Source organism: Diceros bicornis, chromosome 40 (genome assembly GCF_020826845.1).
Source record: "Diceros bicornis minor isolate mBicDic1 chromosome 40, mDicBic1.mat.cur, whole genome shotgun sequence".
Taxonomy (NCBI): domain Eukaryota; kingdom Metazoa; phylum Chordata; class Mammalia; order Perissodactyla; family Rhinocerotidae; genus Diceros; species Diceros bicornis.
Genome location: NC_080779.1, coordinates 4,416,818 through 4,431,042, shown reverse-complemented (window position 1 = coordinate 4,431,042; position 14,225 = coordinate 4,416,818). Strand labels below are relative to the sequence as shown.

The window sequence follows — 14,225 nt, the reverse complement described above, 5'->3', positions numbered from 1 at the left end:
CTGGGTCATAATATATAAATCTCAATAAATTTTAAAGGATTCAGGTCACACAGACTACATTAGAGTTGAATTAGAAATTAATAACACAAAAGTATCCCCAAATATTTAAAAACTAAATGGTACACTTCGAAATAATCCATGGATCAAAGAAGAAAGCAAAAGTAATATTATAAAGCATTTTGGACTAAATGAAAATGAAAACACAGCATTTCAAAATTTGTAGGATGCCACTTAAGCAGTAATTAAGAGGAAATTTATAGCACTAAACATCTATATTACAAAAAGAAAGAAAGATCTCAAATCAATTACCTCAGTTTCACTTTAAGAAACTAGAATAGAAAGAACAAAGGAGCCACAAAGGAAGTAGAAAAAATCAGTGCAGAAATCAGTGGAATAGAAAGCAGAAAGACAATAGAGAAGATCAATGAGACCAAAATTTGGTTCATTGAAAAAAATCAATAATAAAATTGATAAACCTCTAGCCAGAGGAATAAAGAATAAAGAGAGAATACAAAACTTTTCAATACCAGTGATAATAGAAGTGACGTCACTCCAGATTCTACAGGATAATAAGGGATCATTATAAAAAATCTTATGCCAATAAACTCAACAAATTAGATAAAATGGATAAATTTCTTGAAATATACAAATTTATAAACTTCATAAGAAGTAAATAACCTGAATACGCCTACATCCCTTAGAGAAATTGAGTTACTTAAAAACCTTTCACAAAGAAAACTCCAGGCCTAAGTGGCTTCCTTGGTGAATTATACCTAATGGTTAAGGAAGAAATTATAACAATTCTATGGAAACTTTTCCAGAAAATTGAAAAGAAGGGAGAATATTGTCTCACTCTCTCTATAAGACCAGCATTACCCTCATACCAAAACCAGACAAAGACATTAAAAAGAAAATAAAACTACAGACTGATATCACTCATAAACATAAATGTAAAAATTCTAAACAAAATTTTGGCAAATCAAATACAGCAATAAATCAAAAGGATAATACATCATGACCAAGTAGAGTTTATCTCAGGAATTCCGGGTCTGATTAACATTTGACAATCAAGATAATTCACTGTATTAACAAACTAAAAAATGAAAATAATATGATCAGTTCAATAGATGTGAAAAAAATTTTTGACAAAATTCAACATACATTCCTGATAAAAATTCTCAGAAAATGAGAAAATAGAAGTGAACTTCTTCAACCTGATAAAGGGCATCTGTGAAAACCCACAGCTAACATCAGACTTAATGGTCAAAGACTGAAAGCTTACCCCCTGAGATCAGGATCAAGACAAGGGTGTCCACTCTTGCCACTTCTGTTCAATATTGTACTGTAAGTTCTAGCCAGAGCAGTTAGTTAAGAAAAAGAAATAAAAAGCATGCAGATTGGAGATGAGGGAGTAAAACTATCTCTATTTGTAGATGACGTGATCTTGTATATAGAAAACCCTAAGGAATCCACGCACACACACACACACACACACACAAAGCTTTTTTTAGAGCTAGTAAATGAGTTCAGCAAGGTTGCAAGATACAATATCAATATGCAAAAATCAATTGTATTTTTACATATTAGCAATGAATAATTGGAAATTGACATTTTTAAAAAAGATGCCAATTTTAATAACATCAAAAAATATAAATGACTTAGGAATAAGTCTAACCAAAGATGAGGAAGACCTGCACACTGAAAACTAAACAAAATATTGCTAGGAGAATTGAAGAAGACTTAAATAAGTAGATGGTTATACTTTTTTCATGAGTGATAAGACAATATTGTTAAGGTGTTTATTCTCTGAAAATTGACCTATAGATTCAATAGAATACCAATGAAGATCCCACCCAACTTTTTTGTAGAAATTAACATCTGGTTCTCAAATTCACATAGCATGCAAAGGACCTAGAATAGCCAAAAACAACCTTGAAAAGAACAACAAAGTTGGAAGGCTAACACTGATTTCAAGACATGTTATAAAGCTACAGTAATCAAGTCAGTGTGATACTGGTGTCAAGATAAACAACTAGATTAACAGATACTTTTTCTGAACACAGAAAAGTGTCCATTAAATTTGGTGACAGGTGGAGTCATAGTTGATCTTGTCCAGATAATATTTGATAGAATGAGGGGATGAGACACCATGTTTCAGTAGACCAAGAGGTGAATGAAGAATTCCTGGACAGTATGGAAGAGTGAGCTTATGTAGAAATCCCCTACTTTCTCTGTCCTCAACACAGAGAGGTTTGTTTTTAAATTTTTTAAACGTCAACTCTATGGATCTAAACAAAATGGAACACACAATAGCAAGTGGGGTTGAAGTGCTGGCCTACCAGGCTCCAGGATCAAAAGCAGGTGGTATTGGCTGACTTTCAACTCCTGCAGGAAGATATGGACAGGAAGACCCTGGTGAGTGTCAAGTGCACTGGTTCAAAGAGCTGCAGCCTCTTCCTGGGGAATGGTCAGTGCTGAGCCACTGCCTGGGTCTGGGAGGGAATAGAGAGTCCCACCTGGGCACAGAGCTGAGTTTGGCTCTGGCCTGAGAACTAGATCTGCACCATCCCTGCAGGACTGGAGCTCAAACCGTCCTCCTACACCTGGTTCTACGAGGAGGTCCGAGAGAGCCATGCAGAAGCAGTGATAGAACTGCCAGACCCGGAGAGGTGAGCAAGGAGAGGAAACCACAGCAGTAAGACACTTACACCCAAGATGAGCTTGCACACTAAAATCTCAGAGCACAGGGGGAGAACTAACACATAAAAGAGAGCAATAAAGTGAAGAAATGGGAGGGAAATGAGAGAGATCTGAAAAAGCCTTTGCTATCAGTATATTTAAGATCTCTAAGAGGAAGAAGAAAGAATAACACCCACCACCCCCTAAGAAAAGAAAGAAAATCAGGGTCTTATGAAGAAAAAAATAACAGATAGATAGCTATGAGTCAGAAACCGCTGGATATAAAAAAGAACCAACTTGAAGTTTTGGAAAGAGAAAAATATATTTATTTAAATACAGATCCTCCATGGGTGACATAAACTCTATATTGGACAGAGTTGAGGATGGAATTCGTGACACTGGAAAGCCATACAAAGGAATTTATCCAGAACACAGAGCCAAGATGAAAACTGCCAGGAAAGCAAATATAGGTCATACAGAGAAGTGAGTGAAAAGTAAGAAAGAGCCAGTGTAGACACTTTCAAGAATATTAAGCAGAAAGAAAAGCAGGTACTAGCTAGAGGAACACAGAGTAGAGGAGGAGGCCTGTTGTTTACCTGGGAGAGACTTGACTTGGTTAGTAAACCATGGAGGAAAGCCAATAGAGGAGTTGAATGCAGGAGAGAAGGGGATGAGCCAGGGGAAAGGATTGAGATGAAGGTGAAGGGGTTAACTGGTGAGATCCTATATCCTGCAGACCGGAGGGAGGGTGGGTCTGGATGTGGATGAGTTGAGAGAGAGGTTGGCCTGAAGTTGTGGGAGTTGCCAGTGTTCATTTCATCCATGAAGTGGGAAGTGATAGACTTGGGAATAAGGAGGGGACAAAATTGATGATAAAGTAAGTCATTTATTCATTTAACTACTCATTATAAAGCACCCACTGGGTGCCAGGAAAGTTTCTAGGTCCTGGAGATAGAACAGTGGACTGAGTGAGGGCTCATGGGATCAGGGACCAGAGTTACTGAAGCATGCTGAAGGTTTACAGAGGAGAGGAAAGGGGGACCAGAGACTGGGCAGTCATAGCATTTTCTCAGACAGCCTGCATCTGTCAAGAAGATTCTTTGGCATTGCTAACTAGTAGGATCACGAGCGGGTTGTAGGCTAGGTCAGCACAAGGTTGGGTGACACAGGGTGGGTGAAATGGAGGATCAAACCTACTGAAGGCCACTGGAACCCCAAATTCTTCCACCAGCCAGTGCCAGGAGTCATGCTTCTCTTTCTCCTGGGTATGTGTGTCTTCCCCGGTCGTTCAGTTCTGTGAAGTCTGCAGAGATGTTGTAGCTGACATTCTCTTTTCTCAAAGACTGGTTCATTCATTCAAAAAGTTTATGAAGCACTCACTACATGGCGAGCACTGTTCCTGCTGTTTGGAATTTGTTAGTGAATTACACAGCAGCTGTTCCCGCACCTGCCCCCCACCCCCACCAGAGCTCACCCTGTGGGGTGGGGACACAGACATGAACAATCGATACACAACACACAGACCACTAAAGGAGATGAGTGCCTTGGGAGAAAAGGAAAGTGAGAGCAGGCCAGAGGGGCTGAGCCCCCCAAAGGTGGGTGGCTTGCTTGGGGGTTGGTTAGGGCAGGCCTCTCTGAGAATGCGGCTGAGCTGACTGGAGGCAGCCCGGGTCCTGCCGGGCAGCTCTCTGGGGGAAGAGCAGTCCGCGACAGACTGTCCGGCCCCAAGTCCCTGAGGTGAGAGCACCTGCATGTGTGCGCGCAGCCAGGGCCAGAGTGGGTGAGGGAGAGGTTAGGAGATGGCATCAGAGAGCGTGCGTGGCAGATAGGCTTAGAACTTTCGGGAACACGCTCTCTTTTGCGTCCAGTTTAGCAGAGTGATGTGGCAGTCACATGGAAGCTGGCCAGAGGTGGGGGTGAGCTGGGTGGGGCCCGCAGGAGGAACCTGGAGCAGCCCTGCAGACTGAGCTCTGGGCCCGAGTGTGACTGCCCTTCCCTAGCTGAGCCGTCACTTCCATTCCAGGGGCCGGTGGGTTGGGGTGAAGGAGAGTGCAGACAGCAGGGGAGAGGGAGATAAATGGCCCCAGGAGCCCGTCTGAGTCACGAGTCACCTCGGGGTGATTAAATGACCCCACTGGCGTCATCTATCTGCAGAATGGACCTGGTCTTCCTTTTGAAATGTGGAGCCACATTGAGTGAGGATCCAAACCCCTCCCAAACCCTGAATAGTTTTTTAAATATCTTTCTTCTTTCTTTTTTTTTTTGGTGAGGAAGATCAGGCCTGAGCTAACATCCATGCTAATCCTCGTCTTTTTTGCTGAGGAAGACCGGCTCTGAGCTAACATCCATTGCCTAATCCTCCTCCTTGTTTTCCCCCAAAGCCCCAGTAGATAGTTGTACGTCATAGTTGCACATCCTTCTAGTTGCTGTCTGTGGGACGCGGCCTCAGCATGGCTGGAGAAGTGGTGCGTCGGTGCGCGCCCGGGATCCGAACCCGGGCCGCCAGTAGCGGAGCACGAGCACTTAACCGCTAAGCCACAGGGCCGGCCCCTGAATAGTTTTTTAAAACCATAAATCAGCCTTTATATATTTCACCTCCTGGAAACAAGGACACAGCCTGAGTCTGAGAGAACCCACGATCACATAATTAGATCTCAAAGCTCTTCCCACAGTCTGCCAAAAGGAAGGAGGCCTAGCTCGCAGGTGGAGGGAGTTACTTCACTGCCTGGGAGAAGCTGTTAGGATTTATGAGTACATTATCTATTCAAGGCGTATTTGGGGGCTGAGGTATTGTTTTATTGCATGAACTTTTTGTTTCTTGCTGAAGCCACGAATTCTGGTGGTAGAAAATAGCAACAGCTTGATGTAATTTTCCTCTGACGTAACAATGCGAACATGGCTGTATCTGGGTTGCCTGGTGTGGATCGGACACGGTGTGAAGTGCTGTCTGCTGCCCCCACCTGTGTCTCTCCTTTTGGGTCAGAGCAGCCCAGGCTGCGAGTCACTGTCCCTCCCGTGTGGCTCATCCTCTCCCCCTATTTTTTTCATCTGTAATTAGTAAGGAGACAGTTCTTCAAAATTTCTAACACAAGGTATGGCAGGATTAATTTTAATATGGCGCTGTTTAGAGAGAACTTTATCTTTTCAAATGGCAGAGTTTTACAAGTGTTGTGCCTTTAGACTCCTGACGTCCTCAGGGAGCGTTTTTGCAGGGCAAGAGGGCGGGTTCAGAGTTGTGAGGCTCCTGCTCAATAAATCCAGAAACTCTGTCCCTTCACGTGCAGGCAGGACGACGCCTGCAGGCAGATTGCAGTGGGAGCAGCGCTGGGCTTCGCCCCGAGGCTGCAGTGGGGAGAAAGGCCCCTGCTTTCTTCCTGTGATGGATCGTGCCCAGCTAAAGCTGGCTCAGCCGCGTCAGGTACCAAGGGTGAGAAGCAAGGACTGGGCGGGCCATCACAGTTCTGGGGTCAAGACTGACCAGAGTTGACCTGTAGAAAATGATCACCTTACAGGCAGTGGGGTCTAATAATTCAGGGCATCTGGAGGCTTCTTCAAGATTCTTTCACGGGCTTTACTTTTATGAACATTCCAACAAAGGTGTTTTTAAAAATCTTCTGAGTGTGTTAGTTCATCACAGCAGAGAAAACCAGTTCAAAGACTTCACGGAGCACTGAGAGCGTGCCCGCACTCACTGCAAGCTTGGGGAAGGCATTTTGGCTGCTCCTGAGGGAGGGCTGTTTTGTGTGGCGGCAGGGCTTTGGGAAGAAAGGAATGCCTTTGCAGGAATGCTCAGCTTTAGTCTCTCGCCCTGTGAAGTGTGGCCGGTCTGGAGAGACTTCAGAGCCAGGCTGTGGCACTAGGAGGACGAGGCCGAGGAAAGAGTCCGTTGCAATTGCACTGCAGGTTGCAAACTAACCTTTCAACCCTCTCTCTCTCACCCGCTGCTCCAGCTGCCCACTCGTCAGCTCAGGCTCAGGACCGACCGACGGCCACAGTGTCGCCCCTGCGCACACAGAACTCTCCGTCCCACCTGCCCGCCGCCAGCCTCAGGCCCCACTCTGTGGTGTCCCCACAGCACATCCACCAGCCCCCGATGCAGATGGTCCTCGGGGCCCAGTGCGCCCGGCCAGCCATCCCCCTCACGTCAGCAGCATCGGCCATCACACCTCCCAACGTCACTGCTGCCAACATCAACGGGGAGGCTGGAGGGGGGCCCGTCGGTGGCCTGTCGACATCTGGCCCTGCCAACACGGGACACAAACCAGACGAGAAGAAAAGTGAAAAGGTAAGTGGCCCGTCCTGGGCGAGCCCTGGCCCTGGCCCCGCTGGTTACTGTAACTCTTTGGCACCAGATCCCAAAGACGTTTTGTACAATTAAGACTTGAACGTGGGCACCGAGGCCCTGCCCTCAGAGGCATCAGGCACGTGGCAGAGATGGGGGTCAAACCAGCACAGCCGCTGGTCCTGGATGTGGAATTCAAGCGGGTCTCAGGTCAGGTAGGGCTGACAGGGGCCCGGCTGCATTTTCATGGAAATCAGAAAACCGGTATCTCCTGCCCAAGACGCTCTAGTGCCGTCCATTGGAAAATCATTGTAATACACTCATTTTGTCAAAAGAAGATACTTACTGCCATGTGCCAGGATATTATAATAATAAGTACACAAATCTGCTTATATGCAGTGTGAACAGCACCCCTCCCTTCAATGTATCCTCCTGGTGCAGTCCACAACCTGCCCAACCACCTGAGACAGGCCGCTCTCTCAGGAGAAGCAAGAGGAGGATGGCGCCAGATGGTTTCCTTCACTTCCTGTGAAGGAAAGTGGGCTTGTTTCACAAAAGAAATCTGAGTCCAGTGTACTTGCCTCAGTTGCCACCCACCTACACATTGGATTAGCCAGGATTGGAATCCAGATTTCTAAATCAGTGCTGTCCAATAAAACTATAGTTCAAGCCACGTATCTAATTTAAAATTTTCCAGTAGCCACGTTTTTAAAAAGTTAAGATAGTTTAAAAATAAAATTAAGAGGTAAAATTCATTTTAATGGCATAATCTAGTAAACCTAATATCCAAAATATTATAATTTCTACATGTAATCTATGTAAAAAATGTGTTGATGAGATGTCTCCCCTTTTGTCATATTCAGTCTGACAGCAGTGTGGAGTCCCATGAGACATCCTCAGGGCTCAGGGGCCTGTGCGCTGTCCTCGGCTACACTGGGCAGTGTGGGCCAAGACCTTCAGCAGGGAACCCCTCTCTTTATCGGCCATGCTGTATGAACGGTTGATTCTCATTCTCTCTTAGCTTTACTACATTTTGTGGATCTTTTAAAACCTTTCTATATAAAGCCAGTCTTGAGTAGAGCATGCTAGCCAGGGTTTGGATAGGACCCTCAACACTAGATGCGGTATTCAAAGTGAGGACAGCCTCTCTTGTTCCTTGGGGACAATACCAAAACCAGCATTGCCAATTCAGGCCATCTCCCTAGGATCCCCTGGAGGCATGCCCACCCAATCACTACCCCGTGCTCTGCAGGAGCCCAGGTCCCTCACACCCCGTGCTCCGCAGGAGCCCCTGTCCCTCACAGAGATGCACACCCAGCCTCCTCAGGACCTCTGGATCCATGCCCAGGCCTTCTCACCACCCGTCTCGTCTGGTGCAGAGGAATGTTACTCCCAGCTCACTGGTATGGAAGAGGCCTCTGTCACAGCCACTGCTGCTGCACTCTCAGCCAGCAAAGCTCATCTCCTTGAGACCAGCGGGGCACCTGGGCGTGACATGAGATGGCTCCTCTGCACGTTGTGTCCATGCCTGCTTGAAAATCACAAACTCTTGATCTGCTCCTTGCCACCTTACAGCCTTGTTAGGAGACGAGCTGGGTCTCGTCAGGAGGCAGAGGTGGGGTTTGGGCCCACCCTCTTACTTGGACATCCTTCCTGGAAGACAGATCACCTAGGCCTCCGAGCTGCTAAGAAAAAAACAGGGGGATGGGCTTGGAGAGAGAAGAGCTGTGTTAGCTCTATAAACATTTCGGGTTCTTTGCCAAAAAACTCCCTCTGTCTTTGTGGAACAGACAGGGCTGGCTTCAACAGGGCTGCTGCTGAGCAGAGTCAGGCTGGCAGGACTCTACACGGGGAGCGATACTGGTCACTGTCTCTGCCCTCACATGTGTGTCGCTAACGACAACAGCGCTGGGCGGCTCTCAACATCTGCCTGGTAGACGCTTAGCAGGTATTTTGCTTTCACTCAAGGCTTACACTCTGCTAACAGTTCTCCTCCCTCAGCAAGGAACAGCTGAGTCCAGTGGACCCCCGAAAGGTCCCTCTTGGTGAAAGGTACCTGGAAGGAAGCCCTGCTCCCAGACGGAAAGCAGCAGATGTGTCAGCTTCGCTCTGACATCTCCCCAAGTCGGGCCTGGCGGTGGACACACACAGTCCAAACCAGCCTGTACCCACACTGCTCTCGCACGGGGAGCCGTCCGTGCTGTGGTCCCAGGGAGGAAGTGAAGTGGACTTCGTGGGATGGAGTCAGCATGTGTCCATAGGTACAGCAGCCGTCGTCAGCGTCAAAGCCCAGAAGAGAAGTGTATCTCCTTCCACATGTTACGTGTGGTTTTCCTTTCTCACCTCTCAAACAAAGCAAAATACAAAGCACTGCTCTGAAAAAGCACCTGTTAATGTTCCCCTCTGTATCCCCAGTTGAAGTTTTCCTCCTTTGGAGTAAGGTGCGGAGCGTCCACAGTTGCCGTTTCTAGGAGAAGAGCAGACGCTGGCTGCTGGGGTGAACTGGGTGCTGGGCTCCGAGCCTGCAGTGCTCTGGCAGGACCCTGCCGCCTCCCCTTGCCCCGACCATGACCACAGCTCAACACATTTGACCAACGTTGAGAACAGAGCTATCGGCTTCAAATCTGTTTCTGAGTAACCCCATCGTAGATGTGCACATGTCTAATTACAGTGAAAGGATTTTTTAAAGTAATTGGCAGTATTCTCTGGGCTGTTGCTGTTATTGAATCTTCCTCGAGGAAAGACAGTGCGCTCCCCCGTCCACAGAGATAGGGACCTCAGCGTCTGCGGGTTTTCATGGTGCCGAGCTCTGCTGAAATGTGCACGAGAGAGAGCCGTAACTGATGGGGCCCCCGGCGCCGAGGTAGGCTAGGGGTGGCTCTCTCTCAGGAGCCTGGGAGATTTATGCCCCAGCGTCCCTTCTCCCCTGGAGAAGGAAGAGGCCCAACCCAGCTTGTGCGTCAGCCGCAGTGGTGGAGACCCCAGGAGGCTGGTCCTCTTCTGTTGGCCTGTGGGATTGGGCCTTTCGGCCCTGCTCCAGGCAGGCCCCGCCTCTTGGCCCTGCGTGACCCAGTGTTGGGCAGGGGAGGCCTGTGGAAAGACACGGTGCTGGCAGAGTGGGGATTCTTCCTATAGACTGGGTCCTGAGCCAGAGCTCTGCTCTGGGCCCCTGGCTTCTGCCAGGGTGCAGCCGCCCCCCGCCACCGAGCATCAGGCTGCTCACCTTCCTGCCCCGGGCCGGCCGCCAGCTCCCCGCAGCTCCACCTCCTGCCGAGTGGTGCACAGTCCAGCAGTGTGCCCGCGGGCCCTCACCCTGCCAGCCACAGTGACAAAGACGGGGAACGCCGGGGGTCTGTAGCCACAGAAGGCTCAGCCCTGGCCTGGAGGAACGCAGACTCCAGTACAGGGACAGGGACAGAGGCTTCCTAGGGGCTTCAGCCTGACAGCTGGGCGGCAGCAGGTGACCCTGGAAGGGCCTCATTATCCGCCTCGCTGTTCAGCGATTTGAGTGGCCTGGCGCTGGGCAGAAGGGTGGAACTCAAGGCCTGATGGAAGGGCGTTGCTGTGCCCCTCCCCTGCTCTGAGTCCCCGGTGCCTCGCCGTCTTGCTCTCTGTCTTGCAGGGAACTGTCCCCTTGGAGGGTTCTCCTGCTGGTGCCTACCTGCACCTCCTGCTGCCCTAGTGAGCGTGCTCATGGGGCACGTGCCCTTTCCTGTGATCTCTACAGCTGCATCTTTCAAACCACATGTTTGAAAACGACCCATTCACAAGGCACGAAACCGATTTAGTGTATTTGGACCAACATTTTTATTTAGATCGAATAGGCTGCATAGACTGGAATAGATCAGCATGCACAGCACACAGTAGGGGTCAGTATATTTGGTGGAAATGGTGGTTGTTGTTGCATGTGCTGTGTCCTGATATAAAATTTATTTCAAAAAAGCCCCCGAGTCCTGCCTGACAGGCCCTGAGGAGTGCCTTGCTCTCAGAAGGCATCTGTGGGTGTCTGGCAGAGAGCTGGGACTGCTGCTGGTGAGTGCTCACTCCCATGACGTGGGAGAAATCCTGGACGTGATGGGCCAGAAGAAAGGTAACTTTCTGCTTATGGGTGAGCTAGTTTCAGTTTCACAGAATAATGGAATATTGGAACAGGAAAGAGCCTCTGAAGATCTTTCCATTAAACTGCTCATTTTCGATGATGCTCCTGAGGCTCAGAGATGCTGAGAGACTTGCCTGGGTCACACAGCACTGTGTGGAGCCAGCATAAGAACTCTGGTCCCCAACTCCTATGTCAGTGCTATCTTGGCTCCAGTGTGCTGACTTGTGGTGGCCTCCCAGTCCCTGTGAGGCCGTCGCCTGGTGTTTTTGGCTTGACCAGGAGTTCTGCAGTGAGAAGTCTGGGTAGCTGCTGGCAGGAGGCTGTGAGGGCAGCCCAGGAGAGAGGAGTGTGAGCTGAGGTGTCTGCTTTCTGGCTCTACTTTGGCCTCAGTTGGAGCCGGAGCCCATGTGGTAGTGAACCACATGACCAAATCCACATGGATGGTGTGGCCTTGATGACTAAGGCTTTGGGGAGCAGGAGAGCTGGCAGGAGGTGCACAGCAACAGCAAGGAGGCCTGGCCTGTGGCGGGGACCCCTGGGAAGTGTGTCTGCAGGTGAATTTGTTCTTTACTGTCTATACTCCACCCGTTTAAAAGTATGTGTATATATGGTAGTTGATAAAAGGGCACCTATTAATAGGGTTACAATTATATTTTTAATGAAAACAGGAATGTGCAATCTAAAGAGACCTTGAGGAGGAAGCTCTTTTCTGAGGGAAGAATCCCCGGTTTGTGATGTCTTTCCCTCCCACTGGGGCTGCCTGTAGTAACCAAGCCTTTGCGTGTGCTGTTTCTAAAATGCGGACTGGGAAGAGGGCTGCTGTAGGCTCTGTAACCAACATCTCCGTTGCTGCCAGTGCGTCCCCAGTTTAGGGACAGGCAGGCGTGTTCCTGCCATCACAATGAGCTGGGTGCGCCCCACCTGCCCAGCCGGCGGTGGGGAGTGTCCTGCTGTGTCTGCGTGGACTCTCAGACAGTAAATCAGAGATGGGAGTGGGCTGGGTCTGACCTTGCCAGAGCTGAATTCCACCGCAGGCCTGACCCTCACACTGATCTCGAGGAGTCTTGCCCTGGCCTGCTTGTGGGTGAGGCCCAACCATGCGGAGACCCTCAGACCAGTGCTGTGTCTCAGGTGTGGCCTCAGCGGAAGAGGGTGACGCATGAAGCATCGCTGAGCCCACAGGCCCAAGTGGCACATCCCTGTGGGCTTAGGGAGCCCCCTCTGCCCTGCAAGTGAGTCACAGAGGACTCCAGTGGGCAGCTGGTCAGTTGTGGTCTGTGGATACCTGCTTCCTCCCAGGGACGCTCGTGCTGGGCAGCTCTGCCTGCCCCTGGCACGAGGGTTGGCGCTCTGGTGGGCAGAGGTCCCCCTTCTGACTGCCGGGGGCTTCTGGGAGCCCCAGGGACTTCAGACCTTCCGCTCAGCTCCCTTTAGGTGGACTGCCTTCTGTGGGTGAAGGAAGCTGACACTGGACCGATGAGTAATTTTCAGGCTGAAAATGAACCCATCCTGCAAGCACAAATCTGAGCTGTTGAAACCACAGCATTCTGAAGTTCTACAGGAAACTTACTTTTAGATGGGGGCATGCTGCGGGAGCGTCACATCCCTGTGATGGGGCAGCAGCTTCTTCCTCAAGCCCATCGGGACACAGACCTCCGAGTGGGGCAGGATGGTGGCCCCACCCTGGTCTGCAGGGAGCTCAGAGGTGGCCTGGAGACCTTCTCTTGGCATTTGCCCCCCCCACCCCAACAAGAAGGTGCCACAAGGCCAGGCCGTCCCCCAGTTTTTCTCCAGCCTCTGTCCTGGGATGAGACTGCCGGATCTCGGCTTGGCAGAGTGAGTGCTGGTGACCCTTTCAAGGTCAAATGTGGATGTGGAGGTCCAGAGAGCAAGGTGACCTGCCCAAGGCCCTGCAGCTGGTAATCACTGGGAATAAAAACTTGCCTTGCTGCTCAGGGGAGTGTCCGCTCCCTCTGCTCTGCCCCTATTTCCCAACTTTTCCTACTGGGTGTCCCGCGGCCCATCCTCTGAGCATTCAGGGTGTGGCTGGGGATGAAGAGAGGAAGCAGGAGCCAGATTACTTCAAAAATGAGTGAAATTTGTCTTTGGTGAAGAAGGCACAAATGGACTAATTAGACAGAGGGTGGGTCTGGGGTGGGGCTGCCTGGGGTAGATCAGGGCTCTTCTGTTGACTGACCGTGTGACTTCGGACAAGCTCTTTTGCCTTCCTATGCCTCACTTTCCTCATCTGTAAAACAAGGATGGCAGCATCTACACCCTGAGTTTTGGGGAGGAGTAAATTAGTTAATCTCGTCAATACTTAGCATAGGATTTGGAACAAAAATATTAGAAATCATTCTTAAGAATTTGATATTCATTGAAGACCAGATACCATAAGAATTATGAGATAGATGCAGATGTAAAACTTATATTCCTGGGGCTTCTAATGAAAGATTAAAAGGAGATTGATTTTGTAGTTTGATAAAAAAAAGACACCTAACATTGCCAAATTGAGACATGTAGGCTACTCAAAAATGAACCCGAATTGGCTGGTGTTCTCTATTTGTGAAATAATATTTATTCATCTCCTCAACCACTGGAGCTTCCCTTTCCTGGTTCATTTTTTCTATGCCCACCAAGAAACACGGATATAAAGAGTTTGTTTAAGGTGTCAGTTTCATACCTGACATTTAGCCTAAGTGATGTGTGGAGCCCAGGAGAACTATTTTAGTCAGAAGTTGTGTTTCAACTCCAAAGCGTTAAACCAAAATTATTTTTTTTAAATAATAATAAACTCTAGAAATGGAAAAGAATTTGTGAATCAGCTGTAACAGCTGTGGGGGTTCTGTAACCCTTCCCAGAAGGCAGAGTTTACCATAACTAGTCAGGATTGTTGGGGAATTTTGCACTCTTCTGACACAAGACCTAACGCTCCGGGATAGCCAAGAGATGAATATGACAGTGTGGCTTGTGAGGTAGAAAGTACACATTCAAGTGGCATTCGGGTGGCTGTGAGCCACTGAGCACACTTGATTCCCACATCAAGTTTGAATTCTGTTCTGCAAAATTCTACCACTGTTACCACCTTCCTTTTCGATTGACATGTCCTCACATTGCTCGTAAAGACGTGGGATATTGTTTGGTCTTCAATGCCCAGATCTCAGC

The 14,225-nt window shown here is 48.8% G+C and overlaps 1 protein-coding gene across 1 annotated transcript in view; it reads left to right on the top strand.

The window, feature by feature from the left end:
- SH3RF3 (SH3 domain containing ring finger 3) overlaps window positions 1-14,225 on the top strand; it is a 388,315-nt gene that overhangs the window by 317,058 nt on the left and 57,032 nt on the right. Inside the window, 1 exon segment of the mRNA XM_058534325.1 lies at window positions 6,630-6,964. Within this exon segment, the coding sequence (XP_058390308.1) occupies window positions 6,630-6,964 (335 nt within the window).